The sequence below is a fragment of the Channa argus genome, chromosome 14, assembly GCF_033026475.1.
Source record: "Channa argus isolate prfri chromosome 14, Channa argus male v1.0, whole genome shotgun sequence".
In the NCBI taxonomy this organism is placed as follows: Eukaryota; Metazoa; Chordata; class Actinopteri; order Anabantiformes; family Channidae; genus Channa; species Channa argus.
Genome location: NC_090210.1, coordinates 14,038,724 through 14,060,933, shown reverse-complemented (window position 1 = coordinate 14,060,933; position 22,210 = coordinate 14,038,724). Strand labels below are relative to the sequence as shown.

Here is a 22,210-nt window from a genome sequence, read left to right as displayed (position 1 = left end):
CACAAAGTGGCGCATGGTCATGCAAGGTTAACTCTAAGGGGCTTTCGAACCCAAGGAACTATAGACCCCATAAGTTCTTGAAATGCTGTTTCAACTCTAAGGGGCTTTCAAAACCCAGGAACAACAGACCCCAAAACTTCTTGAAAGGCTGTTTGAAGAACACATTTCAGGTCCCAATTCTGGAACTACCAACCATGAAAGTTCTGAGATCATGAAATAATCAAGAAGAAAGCCAATCACTGAGCAGTCTCCATGTGTATAACTCTTTGATTTGAGATTCTTCTACACAGTGACAATTTCTACGAACTGAAGTAACCGATTCTAAGAAACATTGCATCCAGACTGATTGTGCACATCATAATGAACGACAACAGTGTTTCTGCCTGGGGTAGAACCAGGGACCTATTGCATGTAAAGCAAACGTGATGACCACTACACTACATAAACTGGTCACAAAAGTGTTAACTTTTACAGGGTAGCATCTAACCACAAAGTGGCGCATGGTCATGCAAGCTTAACTCTAAGGGGCTTTCGAACCCAAGGAACTATAGACCCTAAAAGTTCTTGAAATGCTGTTTCAAGGAAACAAGAGACTGCACAGTTCAAGAAACATTGCATCCAGACTGACTGTGCACATCATAATGAACGACAACAGTGCTTCTGCCTGGGGTCGAACCAGGGACCTTTTGCATGTAAAGCAAATGTAATGACCACTACACTACAGAAACTGGCCACAAAAGCTTTAACTTTTAGAGTGTAGCATGTAAGCACGAAGTGGCGCATGGTCATGCAAGGCTAATTCTAAGGGCTTTCGAACAGCAGTAACTACAGACCCTAAAACTTCTTGAACGGCTGTTTCAAGGAATCATTTTAGGTCCCGATGGAGAAACTACAAATCATGAAAGTTCTGAGAGTCAATCACAGAGCAGCCTCCATGTGCGTAACTCTTTGATTTGAAATTGTCCTGCACAGTGTGGGTTTAAAGGAACTAAACCCATTTTTAAAAACATTGCATCCAGACTGACAGTGTATATCAAAATGAACGACAACAGTGCTTCTGCCTGGTGTTGAACCTGGGACCTTACTCTAAGGGGTTTTGGAACTACAGACCCTAAAAGTTCTTGAAATGCTCCCAATGCTGGAACTATCAACCATAAAATTTGTATTATTATTGTCTTAAACAAGTGTCAAAAATGCTTAGAGTGTCAAGAATTGGGGTAGCTTATTGGTAACTGAAGAATGCTGGGGAGGAAGTAAAAGGAAAAAACTGTTAAATCTGTGAAAGAGTAGGACACACAGGACTTAAACAGACTGTCTATAAAATAGACATAAAATAAACAAAATAACATTTATCTGGGGAGTGAATGTTGGACTGTAGTTTATTTAAAAATGGAAGAGAGAAAATCAAACCTGCATTAAAAGCATAAAAATATAATTTCACATTAGAGAATCTTCTTGGAGAAGCACTGTGGCAAGTATGCAGTTACCTATTGAACTATTTAAAGAGAAAGTCTGAGGGTGTTTTTTTCCTGCAAGTCTTATGTCCAACACTCCTATCCAGACGGTGGCGGTAATGCCCGTTTAAGATGAATCTGCCAACCACCAATAAACCTACTGAAGAAGAAGAAGAAGAAAAAGAAGAAGAAGAAGCGGAAGGAATTGCGACTGGATTTGTGAACGCGAGGCAAACATCTAACGTTAAAAAAAATTAGCTTTTTTAATATTAACGTGAAATTCAGCTAATTTGTTATCATTATAGACGCCGTTCAAGATGTTCAACAGACAGACAAGCCTTTGGATGGGTGATGTATGTTATACGTCTGTTTCTTTCAATACGGTAATGCTGAATTAGCTAGCTACACGCATAGGTTGATAGCTTTGTCAAAGTTACCCAGCTGGATACGTGATTCGTGTCAGAAAAGGTTACACCGAACTCTGAAGTTACTTCTTTTGCAGAACATCGCCTAACACCTCTGAACAACACGCAGTGATAACACTGGTGGTCTCATGAATACCCAAACCGATTCCTGTACCCCAACTAAAATCACGTTGTATTCGGCCTTAGCTAACGTGACAAAGTGACTCAATACTATACAGTACTTGGTAAAGTTCAAATGACGTTATTCTAACATAACACAACTACGTTTCCAATTAAACGCGTAAGTGCACAAGTAATTTGTCAGTCTGACGATTCATAAGTTGACTTAGGTTTGAGAGTTTGTCGTTATTTTTTTTTATTTTAGAGACTTATAGGGGGCTTCTGGCAGCAGATTGTGACTGTACTACATACGCAAATGTTAGCAATTATTACTGGTTGTTTGAGTGTTTTCTTTGAGTTTAATGTGCCGCAATATGGGGTGTGTTCTTGAGCAAACTGACACTTTAATTCTCCCGACAGAGCTTACTCATGTGCCACAGCTGAAACCTATGTCATTGCTCCTGAAGAAGTCTATCTCAGCCTAATGGAGAGAATTGTTGATATTTTTTCTACAGTGTTTAAAAGTACACTCGTTGTGGCAAAAAAGACAAGACTTAGGCGAGGCTTTTATGGTACTAGAAGGTACTAGATGTGAACTTAGATCCGGGCTTTATGTTCACATCCTTTTAGATGTTTACTTGCATTGCAGTGGTGGTGAAACTCTTTCTTACTACCACCTGGTCTCCCTGGCTCGATACTTGAAGGACACTTTATGTGTTTGTGTTTGACACTGAAGATGCTACAGAGTGCTCAGAACTTGTTTTGGATTTTCTGGATCGGCTAGAGGATGCCACAGAAACACTGTCTTCAGGACTTACATCCTCACTTGCTTCCTTTATGCGCTGATGTTCCTCTTTATTTCCAAGCTTGTGGAGTACCTCTTTAAATTTGATATTTATATCACAAAACTCACCCAACAGTTGGTTGAACTCCTTCATTAGTTTCGTTCCACCACCTCCACGCAGCAATCATCATCCATTAAATGAAGTATCACGTTCTTATTTTCCATCAGCTGGCCTAATTTGTCTTGTATTTATCTGTCTTTGTAAAGCATTCTCCATGGCAAAAAGAGTTGTCCTTGCCTGTTCCACTATAGCTAAATGAATTTCATCCTCCATGATTAACTTTCCACTTGCTAGCTGCTGTTAGCTTATATGAAAGAATGCTCAACGCCTTACAAAGTTGCTCCGACGCTCATTAGAGCCTTGTTAACATAACATTTTTAAAGGTTCTTTAGTCCAGTTTCTTTTCGAAGCGTGAATGCAGTTACTTTATGAAGAGCCTTTCTCCCCATTCCACAGTGTGTTAATCCATGTGTTTAGTCCGTGTAGAGAATATTTCTTACTAATGTAGAAGCAGGCTTACTTGTGTCCGGTGGTCCAACAATTGTCCATTCCAGAGGTCGTTGTATGATTGGCAATGGTATGATGTAATGTAACGTGTTAACGTTAGATGTTGGTTAATATTTGGTTGCCACTACGTATTTTAAGTAGCCAGGAATAGTTAGGGAACCAAAGGTTGTTTACAATATGTAAAAAGTGGCCTGAGTTAAGTCGTGGCTAAAATCACCTTCATGTTTAACTGCTGCTATTTTTGTTACAAATCAAGCACAGATCTTTGTCATTATTTGTCATTACTGCACTCCAAAGTGCAACCTTAAAATTTGTTCATAATAAATATCTTATCCTTATACAAAGTTGTTTAGCTGATATGTGATGTATCTCATCTGTGAATGAATTTATACTTAACATGGCATGAAGATTTCTGCAGAAACCTTATTTATAAAGCACATGTGAAATGTGTAGTCCAGTAAATATGTGAGAATAAAAAAAAGCTAATTATTATGATCATGTAAAACCAGTTATCACAAATTAGATTTAGATTAAATTGTTTAATTTTTCATTCTGATACGTAATCTAAATGCCTTTTTAAATTCATTTGGCTTAAGGTGGTATGCAAAAACATTTAGGTGCTACATCTAAGTACTGTACTATGTTGAACATCTTTTGGTTTAGTTGAATGTGATGTATGTAAAATATGTTTGCATGTGTGTTTAGTTGGACCCATACATGGATGAGAACTTCATCAAGCAGGCTTTCACTGCTATGGGAGAATCGCCATTTGGAGTCAAGATCATCACTCATAGAATAACAGGGTTGGTATTACTGAGCACCTTATGCTGTACACTAGCCGTAAGCTTTAAAGACAACTGCTACTTCATTAGATGTGCTAAGAAGTCGGGGCGTGCAATACTGACAACAAAAATCTGGATATTTTTAGAGATTAAATCAATAAAGTAGAAAATAGTCAATGTTAGCAAAATGCAAAACTTTGTAGTTTATGCATCAGGGTTTGGCAGCATCATTTTTACAGTTTAGTTAAAGCTGTCTTAAATGTTTTTGGCCCAGCAGTGTGCATCTTAGGTCTCAAGAATGCAGATTTGATTGATATTCTTTCTCAGCTGCTTAAATTTGCTCCATCAGTGTGTGTTCATGGACTTAATTCCAGTGTAGGGAATTAGGAAAACACGATTTCTCCAGAGAACGTTGATGTCTCTGCCTTGTATATGTCTAGACAAATTTCTAATCACCTTTCTCCAACAGCGCATGCACATAAAAAAAGGCTGCAGACAGCAACAAACAGCAGATCTCCAAAAATATGTCAGAGGTGGAGGACAAATCAGTTTACTTGTCTGCTGCATGCACACACAGATTTCCAGTAACAAGATTTCTTAAGTGCATGTAAACTGCATTCCTTGATTACCTGAGAGAGCTGACATCTTGAAGTTACTGAAGTGTATGTAAAGGCATATCTTTTGAGATATAATTGATGTCAGCATTTGTTGTGTTTAGCCATCTGATAATTTTTTTGTTGTAAGGCACAGGGTATTCTTAATGTATTCCTCCTGGTGGTTTCCAGATGGTGAAACAAGTGTTTTGTTGAGCTATCTCCAACAGATTTCTGATGTAGCTTGCAGATTGCTGTCCTTTCAAAACCATGCCTCCCCCAAGCTAGTAAGAATGATCCATGACTAGGAAATTGTTGAGTAGAGGTGAGAAGCTAAGGTTAGAACTCCATGTTATCAGGATATGAATACAACTGTTTGAAAACTACTATAGGTAGTATTACTGTCTGTTAATATGTGGAGTTTACAGTATCTGGTCTAACATTTTGTGTCCTCTTGTGCAGTGGTTCAGCTGGGTACTGCTTTGTGGAGCTGGCTGATGAAGCAAGTGTTGACCGCTGTGTCCAAAGACTCAATGGAAAACTGGTTCCTGGATCAAACCCGGTTAGTTCTGTTTTGTATTTGCAAAATACTTGATTATAAATGTGGTCCTTAATGCAATATCTATATACTGTACTTCATTATTGCATATTTTTGACAGTCTAATACTGCATTCCATTCTTTTCACTAGTAGAATAAAGCTATTAAGCATTATACAACTGTTAATTTGGCTGGTGATAGTGGAGCTCAACTAGTCTTGGTTCTCTGCTGTTATGTCAAATGTGATAGAATTTGATGCTTATAGGGCTGGGCAATATATAGAAATAATACAATTTAATTAGAATTTCCGTTTTTGAACTATGTGAATCAGTGATTCCTTGGGGACATGCACATTTGTTAGTAATGGCGGCTGCAGCGGGTGAAAAAGACAAAATAATACCAAATAAAAGTTATGTTACCTCTGTGATATGGAACGATCAGACCGGCCAGATCTTCTCTTTACTGCACCCCTTCCTGCGCATTCTGTGTGATGGTATGCTACTGTACTGTTGGATTGAGGGACAGTACAGAGTGTAGGTAACCTGTATTTTGAAAGCTTTCATAGCCCAATATTCAGTTACTACGGCTGGATGTTACTTTATTGTTGCACATCTGCTCTGAGTGTTAATCTTCAAAATGTTTACAACATGTAAAAACAGCCTTACTAGTGATGTTTCCTTTATTAATATTGCACATATGGCCCTAGTTACTCAAGAACAGCATAGTGAATAGTTATAATGAATTTATGATAATCATGTGTTGTTTTAAGTTTGTGTACTCAGAAAGAAATTGACAAAAATCGTGAATTGAAAAGAATTAACACTTATTTCTTTTTAGCCATATCGCCCAGCCCTAGATGTTCATAAGTGTATAGCCGATAGTAGTAGTTTTGATGTTTGTATTGCTTTTTCTACCATTATTGTTCTTTTTCAGTCAGTTTAATTCAGTTTTAAAAAGAAGAAATAATTACCAGTTACAGATACAATCGATTGAAATGATGGTCTTTATTGATGGCAATGAGAGAGAGCTGCTTGTGAATTGAAGTGATTTTGGCCCTGTTTGATGGTCAAGCTATTGGACTCCCCTGTCCACCAGCCTTTAACTGCTGCTGAAGGTGGCTGAGAGGCTGCTTGTACATGAATATACTTTGTTTGAAGCTGGTGAATAGAGTCTCTGGTAGGAACTAACTGAGGAATGGGCTAATGACTGGTCTGTGTGGTGGAGGTATGTAAACCAAATTAAAAACCATATTAACCCCATTCTCTATTTCCAGCAATATCAGAGCTATAGTACACATCTTTGTTAATTTAGTTTTTTTTAATGTATGTGTTTTCTCTCCCCATGTGCAGCCCCGGAAGTTTAAACTAAACTATGCCACCTATGGCAAACGGCCAGAGGCAGGGTAAGTTACAGTCCTGAATTTTAACCTTTGCATCTAATGAATTAAAGGCATCCATTTGTTTTGTTTGTGATAAAACAAGAAGTAAGATTTCCTAGAAACCTAGCTGTTCCTTTTAATACTTGAAAGTAAAATAGATGTATGAAAAGGGAAAATATTTCATCTTTGTGTTTCCCTCTCTCAGTCCAGAGTTTTCAGTGTTTGTAGGTGACTTGGCTTCTGAGGTGGATGACTTCCAGCTGCACCAAGTTTTTAAGAAGTACCCTTCCTGCAAAGGAGCCAAAGTTGTCACCGACCAGTATGGATACTCCAGGTATGTCAGCACATAAAGGTGGAATGGACAGCAGTGGTAAATTATTTTTTGTCATCAGGTGATTTTATCATGTCTGGATTGCATATTTTCTGTGGTGTTTAATACTCTGTTGTTAATATTATTGTAAGAAATGTACAATAATATAAAACTGTCGTCTGTTTTATGCTGTGTAATAATTATTTGGATAGCAGTGTTATGGACGTTGACCACCAGTACATCTTCATCTTTTTTCGAAAAAGGCTGAAGAAATGTTTTCTTGCGGTCTTATGCTAAAACTATTGTTTTCCCCATATAGGCTAAGCAAGAGCAACTCACAATTCAAGTGATGCTACCTCATGTTAAAAGTAAAACAACAAGTTTCAGTTCTACCATAATAATACCCATTATATTCTGTTTCTCATTATACGTGGCTATTTAATGCCAAGCATGTAATATGTGTTGGTGTGGAGAGGAGGTGTAACTGTTGTTTGACTTGCAGAGGCTACGGCTTTGTGAAGTTTGGGGAGGAAAGTGAACAAAAGAAGGCGATCGAGGAGTGCCAGGGAACGATGCTTGGGGGAAAGCCGCTAAGACTTAGTATAGCTGTAGCAAAGAGGTAAGACATTGGCAAACAAACCTTGAACATGGCAGGATCTACATAGAACATGTCAACGCTCTAGGGGTGGGGTGACATATCGACGTAATCGGTTACAAAAATACGTCAATTTACGAAATGTGCATCAACTTTAGAGAGAGATAACAATGTACTATAACAATATTTGTGTTCTGAAATCATGTCTTCAAGACAGCAATGAGATTAGCGAATAAGAAAATAAACTTGTGGAGCTCCTTCCTCCGAGTCTGAGCGAGGGTGGAGCTCAGCCAAATGTCCCTGTCTGCAGTAGACAGGGAGCAGGCAGCTCAGGTAAAATCAAAGTTACTCCTTAACTTGACCGGACAACAACAGTGCTCGTTTAGTTACCAGCGTAAAAACGCTCTGTAAATGAATAATCTAGAGGAGTAAACGATCAAACCACTCGTTAAACGATCAGGATCATGCAGATACAAGCCCGCAGGTTGGTATCCACAATAATGATTTCACCACAACAATCTTGTTGGCTAATTGCTAGCCGTTACAAACACTTTAGCCGACATAGAGCTAAGGCTGGTAGTTGTAAAAAGGTGTATGTGCTCTTCAACCAAATGAGCCACAGGTTCTGGTGGACACTGAGACAGCGAGTGTGACCCTGTAGCAGGTGTAAGTCAGCGAGTCCTCAACAACAGACAGGAATCAGTGATGGGGACTGATTTCATATTCATGCTTCTAATACTTCACCTAGTTTCAATTTGATGAAAGAGATATCGTTCATCAAATTGTACGGCCTACAGTGCATACTTTGAATTGTTATATTGAAATGATTAATGAATCAAAATCGTTATTGTTCAGGTTTAATTTTCTAATGGTACATCCTTGACAGGCTGCCAGTCTATCTCTGAGTATATCTGAAAGATTAGAAGATTAATGTTTATGAAGCTGAAGGGGCGCACACACAAATATTGTCTTATGTCTACATATGGATTAACAAAATATTGACGTACTTGGTAGGAAGAAGTGGTGTCTGGGTGATGAACGTCAAATACTTGTATATCACCATACTTCCTTCAAATAATATCCTTTTTTTTTTCTTATTTTGCAGCCAAAAGATGAGCAACTACCATGGGGGCCAGGGCCAGAATTACCATAGCAACTACAACCAGTCTCAGTCCAATTACTACGGCAGCCACAGTGGCAGTGGTCAGGGGGGTTACTACTCTCAGTGGGGGAGTTATGACCAGTACGGTGGTTACAACAGCACCGGCTATAACAGTGGCTACAACAGCGGTTACAACACCGGTTACAACTATAACTATGGGCCCTATGGATACCCCCCACCAGGCCACATGATGCCACCACCTCCCATGGGGGTGCCTCCAATGTCTACTGACATGTCGGGAGCTGTAGAGGTGAGGGGAGGAGCATGCTGGCAAATAAGCTTCTCTGCTGATTAAGACTTAATTGATTGGCTAAAAACTTGATTTCACTTTGTCATTAGAAGCCAATGTAGATTAATTCATAAAAGTCTCAGTTTTACACATTGAAAATGACTTCCACAAAATAAGGCCATTAGAGACATTCACTGCAATTGCACGTGTGAACGAAAATGTCTGAGTAAACCGCTGCTATGCTGATACTTTTGGAAGCCAATTTAGATAGCTAGCAGTTACCTGGTTTATTACTACATGTAAAATTAATGATATTACTGTATTGTTGATAGAAGAGTTAGAGTATCTGGTTGGGATATAGAAGGCTGGTTGATCGAATCCCACCCCACAAGGTGTGGCCCTGCCAAGCCAAGGGCAGCCTTGGTGCCAGTCCCGAACCCTGATAAAAATGGGATGGTTGCGGCAGTAAGAGCATCTGACGTTAAACTCATGCCAAATCAATGTGCGGAACACATTCTGCTGTTACGATCCCTGAAGGGACAAGCAGAAAGCTCTTGATCTTTGACTGTAGACTGTATTGTTTATATAAAAGGATATAATAATACAATTTGAAATGCCTGGATACTGGCAACCTTAATGGCCAACAGACAAATTGTATCGTCTTGCATCCCCACTGTATCCTATTGGGTTTTTTGTTGTAGCAGAGCCTCTAATTATAGTATTTCCTGTTTTCCCCAACAGAGTCATGAAGAGACTGATGGTATAGAGGAAGATAATGCAGAAGGTAAGATTCCGTTTCCAATAATGGCCGTTTTCTTTATCGGGGTGAAAACTTGTTGCCCTAAAGCAAAGAAAAGTGATCTTTAGACCTATAGACCTATTATATACACTGATTGCAATAAAGCATGAGGGCGCACCAGAGCAAGTGACTTTTAGTAGTATAAAAATATTTAAGTAGCAACTTTTTGTTTTTAGCTGTCGCTGATAGTCACCCCAAGTTGTATTAATTTTAATGTTAGTTTATTTGTTTTTTTTTTTACATTGGCACCCTTTAATTTTATTTAACATATGTGAAACCCTTGCTGGTCAGACTCTGCTTAGATATCGAAATTCAAAGATTGATAGAATTGAAGCATTTCACTCGGTACTATAAAAGCATCTATGCACGCACACACACACACACACACACACACACACACACACACACACACACACACACACACAACTAAAAAAAAAAATAGTATATGGACATAAAATGGCCTGTATCAGGATATGAAATCTGTCTGTCATCCTGTAGTCAGTCCTGCTGTGGTTTTACAGATAAGGTCTCTTATTAGTAACCGTTTTGTCTTAAATGTTATTGTCCTACAGTATTTCTAAGAAGACTGTGCCATGCACTCCATACTTCACGTTCAAGTGAGGAAAATTGTTTGCACCCCTGATTATTTGCTGTCTGCCTGTTTCCTAGACAAATTAATTTTGTGATAATGTGGAACAGCTAGTAGCTTCTATTTTAGGAATTGCTGTAATAAATAGCACACAGATGTAACTTGTTTCATCCACAACTGCAGTTTTGGACTAATGTTATAAAGGAGTTTGTGTGTGTTTACTTCATTGCTTGGGGGGTATTTTCCAGAGCCCATCCCTGAATGTGACGTGGAACAGTGGAACAAAGATTTTATGCAACGCAGCGAGGAGCTCTACGACGCCTTGATGAACTGTCACTGGGAACCCTTGGACTCTGTAGACTCTCCCATCACCTCCCTCTCTTGATAACTTCTTTGGAAACGCTGCCTAAATATTGAATAATATTCATGGTTTTCCCTTTTACTCCCCGTAATCCTTTATGATCTAAGGCTAAATTGTCACGTTAAAAAGGTCACTTTAGTTTACTGTTTCACTGTCTATCTACACCTGGCTTTTGGCTGGCAGAAGTACTAGTTCCTTGGAAACTACATGAACACATTAATTAGATTTTAATGTATACAATGTTGGTAAGGTACAGAAAGTAGCTCATTATCCAGTAAAGCTGTTAGGGATATGCCAGAGCTACAGGAACTCTCGGCTTTTGTCTCAAATGGTAGCTTTATCATAGCAAACTGAAGGTTCGGTGTCATTTGACCATTTCACAAAGTCTTGGAGGAACAACCATCAATGTCAATCTTTGGGTTATTCGATGCTGAAGTGGTCACACCAGCAGAAGCAAAGTTGAATATGGTTCCAACCTATTATGAAGACAAAAACCTGCCTTTATTGGCATTTTCCACGTCCTTCTCAGTCCCAGATGATAGGTATTTCTTTTTTTTTTTTTTTTTATGTAAATTCAAGATATCATTTGGTCCTATGTTTATTTTTAATGAAGAAATGTTCCTTTTTTCCCGATAAACAGTACAGTTATATTTTAACGAATATTTTCAAAGTTGATAGATTGAAGATATGTGATTTATCACCTTTTTTTTCCCAGCAAATTTTGTTCTGTATAATAAGACAACCTTAATATTTCTTAGCGCTGTGAAACTTAAATGATGCTGTGTGGTTGACAGCTGATTCTGATTCTTTGTATCGCGTCAAAGCAGCCTTGATTCCCTGCTGCATGATAGCTGATGTTTTGTATAGGTTTTGTTTCTGCAGACATTTTATCAAATAAAATAAAAAGATTTAGACGGAAAACAGTGTTCTTGTAAATTGACATATTCCAAAGCAAATCCTAATTTGGAAAAAGACTGTAAAGGCTTCTGTGAGTCGGGCCCTTTTTGCTCAAGTGAAATATACTGTTACCATAGCAAAGACGTTACTAAGCAAGCTCGAACGTACTAGTTTTGTAATTGTGACCCTGTTGCTAAAAAGGGTCTGTTGCTAATGTTAGCAGATAGCTCAAATCATCCCTTTACCCAAGTACAGCTTTATAAAGCTGTGAGCTTGGCCACTTAACCTTAGTCAGCAAATTAGTTGAAACAACATAGATATCTTTTATTGGGAAGGATTTTTTTTCATAAGCAGCAAATCTGCAGTTACAGTCTACACTTGACAGTGTTTTATACGTAGGATATAAAGTGAGACCTGTGTTAAAAAAATCTCGGTACCGTGTAAGTAATGATGAATAACTGCATTTAGAGACTTGGAACTTGTTTACAACAATGCATTTGAAGACTGCAGCCAAACCCAATCTGCATGGTCAAAAGCAGACTTGCTTTTGGCTTTTGGCTTCTGGCTTCTTGACGGGGCCAAATTGCCAGAAAAGTACATCATGATGTTACAGTCTGTCACCAGTTTATTCTCTCATTTAAAGGAATACAACTCATCAACCCAACATGATTTAGAGGAAAAATACTGGAGTGCGTCTTTGCTTACTGAATCAAAACTTTTTTTCTGTTAAATCTGTCCCAGCCAAAACAGTTGCTCTTTATTGTCAATAGTTCAGATGACTATACAAAAACAATAAATCTGGAATCTTCAGGTATAACAAAAGCCTTCAGTATTATATGCTTAACACAAATCAGGATTAATTATTAAATGCGATTTAAGGGCAGATTTATATCAGCTATTAGAGAACTTCACAGAGACATTCATATGGAACCTGCTGCTGTGTGATAGTTACATGTATTTCATTAAAATAGGCTCCAAAATAAAAGATTGCTGCAGCAAGCTTCTAATAAAGTTTTTGTTATAACCCAGGTTATGTGGCAGATCTGATTTTCACATGTCAACTGAACTGGATTGAGTTTTTAACTATTAAAGGAATGTTATAGAAATCTGCATCTCACTTCTCTTTATGGCCAGTGAGAAAATGCATTTTCCCACTGGCAAAATATTTTCCATAATTTATGCTTCTAGTAAACTTGGAACTTATTTCCTATAAAATGTGGGCAAACTGAGTTTCCATGACCAAATTAGTCCCATCAGGAAAGAATGAAGAGTCATAACTGTGCTGTCGTAACTCGTAAATTTGAAGAAAGTTAAAGTGATATCTGTGACATGAGACTAATCTAAAGGAGAGTAAACGTGTGGCTGTGTTGCCATTCATTGACTGACAGAGACAGATGCTGCAACAGCTGAGTCTCAGCCCAGATACAGTACAAAGGTTACTGCTATTAATACACATGAACACATGTACAAATACACATAATACAACTCATTTCATCAGTTTCACATCGCTGTTATTACTTTAAATTAAGGACCTTTATATAACGTCAGCACTGGCCCCTTTTTAGCCTCCTCTACTATGAAATAAAACTGATATCTGCACTTGAATGTTAAAGAATCAGTGTCATTGGTTCTAACTTTGGAAATGGCGAGTAATGTGACACCTTCAAGGCCCAGAATGAAAGATGTATGAAAGGACATGAACATACGCTGTATTTGTGTGTGTGTGTGTGTGTGTGTGTGTGTGTTTGAGAGGGTGGGTGTGAAAGACAGAAGTGCAAAGAAGCTATAATTGCTGTGTAGAAAGGTTGAACAGAGGACTTCGGACATCTTGATGTATTTTCCGAGCAGTAATAAAAATAACTGCACAAGAGAAAAGCTGGAAGGAGCCACTAGAAAACCTACGTTATTAGGTCCGATGTGAAAACAATGATGTTTGTCTTTCAACTCTGCAGCTGGAAGAAAACCCAGGCCAACAACTGGTTTGCAAAGCTGCTGTACTGTTAAACCTTTAGTCCTGTGGAGGAAAAGTGGGAAACAGAGCTGCAGCAAACTCTACCCTGACTGAAGCTACAAGCAGACATAGTAAACTCATGGCTGGATTTCACAGTGGATTGTCAGGCTTTGGAATGCTGGAATCTTTTGCTTTATTCATGTTTAGTTAAACTCTGTCCATGGATGCTGAACAGTACCAGTGACCTTAATCTCACCAGTGGATTTCAACTCTTTTTCTGCAGGATATGGATTCCTCTTAAGTGCTCAAACGGAACTTAACACCAGTCTTTGTATTTATTGATTAATACCAACCAGACACCTTGATAACTTGATAAAGTCTTCAGCAATAGCAGCAGTCTTCACATGCTGCGTGTTAAATGCATTCTAATTAAGGTAAGACACAGTGCATGCTGCTTAGTCTGTTGTGGATCCTGTACACTAGCACTGCTGCTTTTTATATTTAAGGTTCAGTCACAGTTGAGTTCGTGGGTTCAGATGTTTCTCAACACTGTGCTGGTGGTCTTGACGGACCTGGTGGCCTGGCTCCTGGGTAACAACATGTTCCGGAAGCACTTTCACTTGTTGCTGTCTGCAGTAGTGATGTTTGGACCTGCACTGAGCCTCTGGGTCTCTCAGCACAGCGTCTTTGCCAAGAAAAGCCACTTCCTCTACAGGTAAGACATCCCGCTCACTTGTCTACCTGGCCTCAACCCAGGCCTGTACTCTGCCTGTAAATTCAAAGCCATGGCAAGGTGTAAAAAGAAAAGAAAATTAATTAAAGACATTTAACATTCTCAGAGGGAAATTATTTTACCTTGTTTCAGCTGCTCTCTGCTTCAAAAGAAAAAACATCCATCCATAAGAACCAAGAAAATCTATCCATCCATTATCTGTAATCACTTATCCGTGGGCAGGAGCCTATCCCAGGTATAGCTAAGTATGGGGCGGGGCACAACTTGGACAGGTCTCCAGTGTGTCTCAGGACCAACACAGAAAGACATATGGACAAACTACCATTCACACTCACATTCACACCTACGGGCAATTTAGAGTCACCAATTAACCTAATATCTATGTCTTTGGACTGTGGGAAGAAACTGGAGGAAACCCACCCAAACTTGAAGCGAACACAATAAAAATCTAAAGATGAATTACATGTTCCTTCTTCAGTGTTAAACAGATGACATTAACTTTTTGATATAATTAATCTAAATTGTCAAGTATCTGTATCTGTTCTTACTTACTTACTTACTTCTTCGATTGGTGGAAATAAGCTTCTATTGTCTGCTGCTCCTGAGACGTGTGAGACTGACCAAAGTTGCAGTAAAACACTTCAGGTTAAAGGTTCCCTTTATTATTGTAAAATGTGAATTATTGCAACTTTAATAGGAAAAATGCTCTAAAGTAAAACTGCCTCAGACTGATATGAAAAGCTGTTACTGCTCTACATTCCTGCACTACTGTGCCAAATGCCTATCCTCACTCAAACATGTGGAAACACTTTCAGATAATCTGTTCACTGATAAATCAGAGTTTGAGAACTATAAATAGGCCAGAGGTAAACATCTGGACAATATTAGAGGAAGAGAGTGAGAACTAAAGGAGGAGGAAGAGGACAAGGTTGTGAAGATTTAAGAAGAGGGAAGCAGAACCAGGGCAGGGACAGGACAGTTTGAGCAGGGTCACAGTAGGACATATAAGACAAAACATTGTTCTACAAAGTGTTCTGCAGTAGAAACTAAAGCCAAGTGTTTTCCCTTCTACTATAGTATGTGCATCTGTACATAGTTGATGCTTTGTGTGTTTATTCTAAATAATGGCTTATGTCACTTTTTTAAAGAGGTTAAAGCATTTTGCATGAGGTTTTATAGTGTGTAGAGTTTAGCAAATAAAGCTTCTAGTGTCAAAGATGCATTTTAAAAAATGGAACGAAAGTACAATCAAGACCATCTGCCACTGAACAGCACTATTGGGAAATACTGTAAAACCTGTAAAGGTAACTAGTAACTCAAGCTGTGAGTAAATATGATGGACTACAAAGTATATTTGCCTCTCAAATGTACTGGAGTACAAACATAAATGGGCATAAAAGTCCACATTCCTTGAATTTGTAAATTCCACAGCTCACTGGCAAAATTGTATTTCTTCCTCCCATCATTCCCTCCGTCCTCTAACATCAAGCATTGTTCCCATCCTTCCTCTCCTTCTTCCAGGATGTTCCTGCGGTCTGGTTGGGGTTGGACCTGCATCTTTGTTGGCGCCTTTGTCTTCCTCCTCTCCTTCTCCATTCGTCGTTCACTTGCTCTCTCCCTTCGTCATCTCTCTAGGCTTGGGGTGGCTTGTGGACTCTGGCTTGCTTTTTGCAAACTACTGGACCTTTTGGACAACGCCACAGGAAACTGTTATGAACCTTTAGTCGCTGAGCCACGGGTGACCCCTGCACAGCCTCTGTTGGTGTTACGAGAAGGGGAGAGCAAATCAGAATGCTTAAAGGCTGGGATGTTGTGGAGAGGATATGATGTTTCACAGGATGTCTTTCTTCTCTGTCTCTGCTGCCTACTGCTGGTAGAGGAAACCGCCGTGTTTGGGCCCTATCTGAGCTTGGGAGGGTTCTCAGATGCACCTCTGAGGATCCTCTTCCTGTTCTGTGTTCTCCTGCTTGCGCTTTGGATCTTTCTGCTGCTCTGTCTCTTAGCTTACTTTCCTCAATTCCCCACCCAGCTACTAGGGGGCGCTCTAGGCTGTTTGAGCTGGAGGGGACTGTATAAGGTCTGGTATTGCCTGGAGCCCAGCTGGTACTGCCCTGGTAACCCTGGACTGGGATTGCTCAACACCAAGACCAGAAGCGCTGAGGCTGGGAATCTACATCTGAAAAAAGTTCACTTCAATGAACAACAAAACTAAGATGAATTAAGTCATTAAGTCAAAGCAGCTGTTTGGGGATCACTGAAGATTCTGATACAAACTCCAAGCCTGTTCATTTGTGTTTGTCCTAACAGTCATTTTGAATAATGTTACAAAATGAATGTGAAAAAATGTTTCTGTGCATGCTTATGAATACCAGTGAGCTCATGTACAGCTCTCTACAGTCTAGTCTCTACAAACATAGGCATTCAGAACAAGAGACAGCAGTTGGCATTCACGAAAACCCTTGAATTATTGAAGAAACTGACTTTACTGAACCCACAGCTTAAATTTGGTTTGCAGTGCAAAGAAAAAAGTAATTGAAATGGTTGATGGGGACGCGATTTAAAGTAAAGCAGTTTCTAAAGCAACTCCGCCTAATGCCATTGTCATGATCTAAAACATTCTAATTTGTTGGATATACTGCAAATGTTTCTGAAGGATGGTTAACATTCCAGATTACTACAGTACAAGAAAAATACTTCGACAACTTTTCTGCTGAAAAACTGTTAAGTTTATTGGTACAGCAGGGGTGGCAGAAGTACCCAAACTTATCAAGTAAACGTTCTCGTTCGAAAAATTACTCATGTAATCTCGTGTTCTGTTAAGAAAACATATTTAAACACTATTGAACTTGATACTGTTGATAACATGAATGAAAGTCTAGTCCAGATTTGTTTGATTGTGCCTCTGTTACCCTGGCACTCCAGTACAGGAGTCCAGTTCAGCGCTCACATTAAATTGGTCAAAGAACAGGCTGAGGTGAAAGAATTCATTCAGCTATTCACTACCTTCATCCCAGTGTTTCCACTGCTGCCTCTTCACTAGCACTTGTATAGGCCTGAAAGTAACAAAAGCAAAAAAAAAGTCACACTAGTTAACGGTAGCTTCCTTCTTAAAGTAACAGTTGTTGTGGTTGCAGGAAAGTTTCTTAAACTGCAACTATACTTTAACTGCTTAGGAGATATTAATTTCAGAGTCTAGATTAAACATAAAGATGTTGTACTTTATTTAGCAGATGCAAAAGCTAAAAGCAACCAGTTCAAGTGTTTAAAATAAAATCAACAATACAAAAATCAGTCACAAATGTCTATTGTTGCTCTGTCTTAACTATCATTCTACTCACAACCCCTTGAATAATAATGCTGGTTGAAGAATGTAAAAATTAACAATGTAAAAATAGGTTGTTAAAAGTCTCTGGTTTGAAGTATGATTTGATCATCTTGTTGCCTTCTCCATGTAGGAGTCTCATCTCCAGGCCTGATGGCCTAACTGGCTATTACAGTCTCGCCAAGTCAGGCGCATCCTGGAATGTTCCCTGTTGGTCTCCTGTTGGACTCCTGGTTGTATCAACAAATCTTGATGCAGACTGACAGTGTGTCCCAGCATCTGAAAAGTTATTTTCTTTCAACCAGCAAAATAGGGTTTATATACTTGTTCTCCTGCATTAAGTAATGCTTACTTTGCACTTTGACACTCCAAATATGCATTTCCACCATGTGATCTTTGTGAGTTACCATACAGACACAGCATTACTGATGGTGTGATCAGCTCATGGAATAGGGTTGATACTTAGTTATCTAAAACTTTATCCAATCCTAACAAGATTAGGTCATGTCTCCCCGTACAATGTTCTTGCACCACCATTTGTTAATTTCTATGATGCCAACATTCTAGTTAAGGTTACGGTTTCATTTCATTTGTTCAACCTTTTAGTTAGTATCAACAAAAGTTGCTCGACTCGACTCAAAAAGTGAAACTCAATTTTTAAGTTGAGAAAATGTTTATTGTCAACCAATTTTTCAATACTGCTGTAAACTTGAAATGTAAAAAAATGACAAAATATATACCAGCAGCAGGTAAAGGCAGAACTGGTTTGAACCATTTCAAGTAACTTTATGTGGCTTTTTGTGATTTTATATTTTAAAATGAAAATATGTTAATAAAAAATCTACCAAGGAGCTGCATTTTCATTCTCTGAACCAAGAATTACAAAGTATTCTCTGACAACCATAAAGTAGGACCACGGGAGGGGCGGGGGGGAGGGGTGCTGATGCATGCATGTAGTCTTAAAATCAATGTAAGGTGTCCAACAATAGTTGATGATTAATGATTAAAGGACTTCCCAGACAGCAGGGTTACATTTTCTTATTACCTGTAACAAACAAAAGCATTAGCTTTCTTTTAGCATGAGCCACCCAATCTCCATGAACAGAAAAAGTAATGGCACTGTTTGCAATTTCCTGGTTTTCTGCATATATTGGTTAAATGTGATCAGACCTTCAAGATATTCACATATAAAAAAACAAAACAATATTTCTAAGTAGATAAAACACAGTCACAATCTTTCGTGTCTTTATTGAACACACATACAGTGATGGTGGAAGAATGGAGGTGGATTTAGTACAACTTATAAAACTTATAAAAACTCAAACAGTGTCAGTATGCTATTAGCATTATAGATCTCAGATCTATAATGAAGAAATTCTCTATAAAGGGGGATTATTTGGTACTGTGACTGCACATGTATGGCCTCTACAGATGTGGGTGTCAAGATCACTACAAAGGTGCAACACAGAGTGCTCAATTAGGTAAAAAAAAGTAAGTAGAGTAACTACTAAAGACTTTTTTGGAGTTGGTGAAAATCACGAGTCAATTATGTGCAAATCACTGTATTTATGACAGGACAACACATACCTCAATCCAAAAGAGATGCTTTGGAATGACCTCAAGAGACTTGTTTACATCAGATGCCCTATGAATATGTCTGAGCTTGAAGCAGCCCTGTAAAGAAGAATGGTCCAAAATTCCCCCTGAGCGCTGAGCAGGTCTAATCCACAGCTACAGTAAGTGCTTGATTGAGGCTATTGCTACCAAAGGTGGTTAAGAAGGTATTAAAACACTGTTGCCATTAGTTTTTCCACCATCACTCTGTGTTTAATGTGTTTAAGGACATGTATGATCATCATGACTGTTTGCATATTATCTTTGTTAGTTGATTTTTGTGACCTTATCACCAACAGCTCTCACGTATATACTATATACAATGGAATAAAGAGGTCTACTTTTAATTTGACAGGCTTTTGGGGCAATATCCAACACAAGTCACAATGCCCATGTTCTGTGACCTTTGAATCAGATAAACAACAGGAAAAAACAGGACTGTTAGACATGCAACAGATGTCATGTATAGCAACACATAAAAGACGACGCTAATGACGACATTGTGAACAGAAAGTCGCAGAGAAGAATATTACTCAGGTGGACATCTACTAACTTCCAGATGATGTCAAGAGATAGGACCTGGGCCATATCATCTCTGATCTCCACCATAGATGCTGGGAAGAGAACTGCACACAACAAGACTTCATACATGAGGCAATACTCAAAATGCATCACTTTTATACATCTATAACATTTGGAGTGAGACAGGAGAGAGAGGTCCCAGAATGACTGATTGTCGACTCACATCTTGAACTCTGATGCCTGAGGGACAACAAACAAACAGGGTTAGAGACATGCAGCTTTGCAGTAATCTTATCAGCAGTAGCCTTTACAGTTGTAGTAGATTAGCAGGTACAGGGCCTGAATTGATGAAAGACTAAGCTACAGAATCAGTATGTCTGACTTTAGGTGATCAACAGTAAAGGCAGCATGTCAAACTAGCTAAGCATCTGCTCCAGCCAGATTTAGTAATGTGGTATATTCCCTCCATTTCGTTTTGATGAATAATTTTCTGTATTCTATAGCCAGGAAATCCTGTATATAAATTGTATGCATCTTCTGACTTCTGCTTTTCAATAACAGGACTGGATTCACCAGTCACCGGACCTTTCAGATACATGTCTTTTAATACTCACTCAGGTTATATCTATTTAATTGTGACACCGTAAACCAATTGGGCACTTTAAACAGGGTGAATCTTTATGCAATCACTTACATTCATGCTATCAATTACATTTTGATTATTGTTGATACTGATACAATGTCCTAACTTTCCTGGTGTTAAAGTCTTAGGCCAATTAGATTATTTTTTGTTTTAACATGCAACGCTAAGAGAATATATATATATATATATATATATATATATATATATATATATACTAGATTACATCAAATTCTTTCACTATGCAGCTTAAACAACACAACGTTTTCTTGGACTAAATCCCCCTGCTACTTGGTCTTACTGCATTACATCACAAATTACATTAAATATTGAATGAGGAAGTAGTACGGTGCCTTCCCCCTTTTATCTCCTCAAACAGGGTAAGTACTATGAAAAAGGCTGGTTTAATTCTCTAAACTCTATTTATACTATCAACATTAGACCTGTGACACACAGCTAAATCAACATATAAATCTACACATACTAATAACTTACGTAATACTAATACCTGTAACGAAGTACAATGCTAAACACAAACAAACCAAATAAAAACAATTACCAAATAAAACTGGAATTTGGCCACACAAACAACAAATAAGCATAATTATGAAAAGGATGTAGCTAGGGACAAATAGAATGTTCTGATTCAGTTTGTCACAGATTGTATTTTTATTTTAGATTGTACAGCTGTGCCTAATGAAGTGTCCAGTGAGTTTATTTACTTCTGTATAACACAAAGTCAAACACCCAAAGCTTGAGGGGACATGTGTTTACATGCTCGCTGTAAGGCTTCAGATATAGTTGCTGTTAGTGTACGCCTACCTAAAGTGGTTATCTTGTGTGGCCTGCATTGATTTGGAATGTTGGTTGTGCACCTCATCAGTGAAACGCGTGCAGGAGGCAATCCTGCGTATTGCTGAAGGGGTAGTATTAAATGGTCTTGGCAGCAATTTTAAGTTTTGGGCACATTTTATTGAAGATGTCCACAATGACCCACATGTACACATCTGCCATCTTTATTGGTACCGTTTTCTCTGCTGATATCTCACAACTAACCTCTTTGTGAGATGCCAGGGCTTTTGTCTATGTTGAGGAAAAGCAAAAGTTCATGAGCAAAAAATGCTGCTGTAGGTCAGGGATGATTAGGTCCAACTCTGCCCCCTTGTGGCACTGACACAACAATGACACTGATTATTCTGCCATTGTCTAATCTTACACATTCGTGAAAAGCCCAGGTTTCAGTCAGTTGCATTAACTCGGTCTAATCAGTTTTCGAAATGGTTTACAGTACGGACTGGATCAAGGATATCCACAAAACAACCTAATTTTGGGTTCCCATGGCCACAAAGTACACAAACAGTAACACTTCAAGCTGGTTAATCAGAACAAAGTGGGCTCTGAGAGGAGTGGGGGTTTAAAGATACAGGAGGTAAAAAAGAGCCTTTGTAATATAAATAAGCACTCTGCTTAATTGAAAAATTATACATTGTATTGGTAGAACCACTGGGCAAAAAGCCATAATTTATACATTATGTGGATATGGCCTCTTTATAAACTAGTTGGTCACGGTACAACAGATTTGTCAGATTGAACAAAAACACACACACTTGAATAGCTGTCTTTGTAAGGACATTCATTGGCATAAGGCAGTCCTGGCCACTGACCCTAATGTGAACCCCTACTTCTAAACTCTAAATTCAAATGTTAACCCTCAAACATTTTGTCCTCACATGTTGACATTGGGAGGAATGGCCACAATGACCTCATAATGATATTCGTCTGCTAAGGTATGTACCCCCACCCCTCAATGTCATAAAGGTGTAGTTGCACACCAAATTTACATTAGTCAGTCGGGTCATCAGACA

At 38.6% G+C, this 22,210-nt stretch overlaps 2 protein-coding genes and 1 non-coding gene across 5 annotated transcripts; 2 read left to right on the top strand and 1 right to left on the bottom strand.

Annotated features, from left to right (window-relative positions):
* Positions 1 to 655: 655 nt before the first annotated feature.
* trnav-uac (transfer RNA valine (anticodon UAC)) lies at positions 656 to 728 on the bottom strand. Its single transcript has one exon. It is a non-coding gene; the product is annotated as a tRNA-Val (tRNA).
* Positions 729 to 1,627: 899 nt separating this feature from the next.
* Positions 1,628 to 11,572, top strand: trnau1apb (tRNA selenocysteine 1 associated protein 1b). 2 transcript variants are annotated; one of them, XM_067473857.1, is made up of 10 exons: positions 1,628 to 1,807; positions 4,036 to 4,133; positions 5,168 to 5,267; positions 6,593 to 6,645; positions 6,827 to 6,955; positions 7,434 to 7,550; positions 8,632 to 8,938; positions 9,659 to 9,701; positions 10,289 to 10,333; positions 10,554 to 11,572. In XM_067473857.1, exons 1-10 carry the CDS (start codon positions 1,772 to 1,774, stop codon positions 10,688 to 10,690), a joined length of 1,065 nt encoding a protein of 354 aa, XP_067329958.1. In that variant the 5' UTR covers positions 1,628 to 1,771; the 3' UTR covers positions 10,691 to 11,572. The 2 variants fall into 2 exon arrangements, with proteins under 2 accessions (XP_067329958.1, XP_067329959.1); XM_067473858.1 differs by lacking the exon at positions 10,289 to 10,333.
* Positions 11,573 to 12,948: 1,376 nt separating this feature from the next.
* LOC137098075 (fat storage-inducing transmembrane protein 1-like) lies at positions 12,949 to 18,489 on the top strand. 2 transcript variants are annotated; one of them, XM_067473860.1, is made up of 3 exons: positions 12,949 to 13,948; positions 14,021 to 14,229; positions 15,769 to 18,489. In XM_067473860.1, exons 1-3 carry the CDS (start codon positions 13,919 to 13,921, stop codon positions 16,457 to 16,459), a joined length of 930 nt encoding a protein of 309 aa, XP_067329961.1. In that variant the 5' UTR covers positions 12,949 to 13,918; the 3' UTR covers positions 16,460 to 18,489. The 2 variants fall into 2 exon arrangements, with proteins under 2 accessions (XP_067329961.1, XP_067329960.1); XM_067473859.1 differs by having other exon boundaries at positions 12,949 to 14,229.
* Positions 18,490 to 22,210: the final 3,721 nt, after the last annotated feature.

Excerpts from the sequence above, each read along its gene's own strand:
- trnau1apb (XM_067473857.1), top strand. The coding sequence starts at position 1,772 with ATGTTCAACAGACAGACAAGCCTTTGGATGGGTGAT. Across the intron at positions 8,939-9,658 it reads ACATGTCGGGAGCTGTAGAG|AGTCATGAAGAGACTGATGG; the intron begins GTGAGGGGAGGA and ends TTTCCCCAACAG. Across the intron at positions 9,702-10,288 it reads AGAGGAAGATAATGCAGAAG|TATTTCTAAGAAGACTGTGC; the intron begins GTAAGATTCCGT and ends ATTGTCCTACAG.
- LOC137098075 (XM_067473859.1), top strand. The coding sequence starts at position 13,919 with ATGCTGCGTGTTAAATGCATTCTAATTAAGGTAAGACACAGTGCATGC. Across the intron at positions 14,230-15,768 it reads AAAAGCCACTTCCTCTACAG|GATGTTCCTGCGGTCTGGTT; the intron begins GTAAGACATCCC and ends TCCTTCTTCCAG.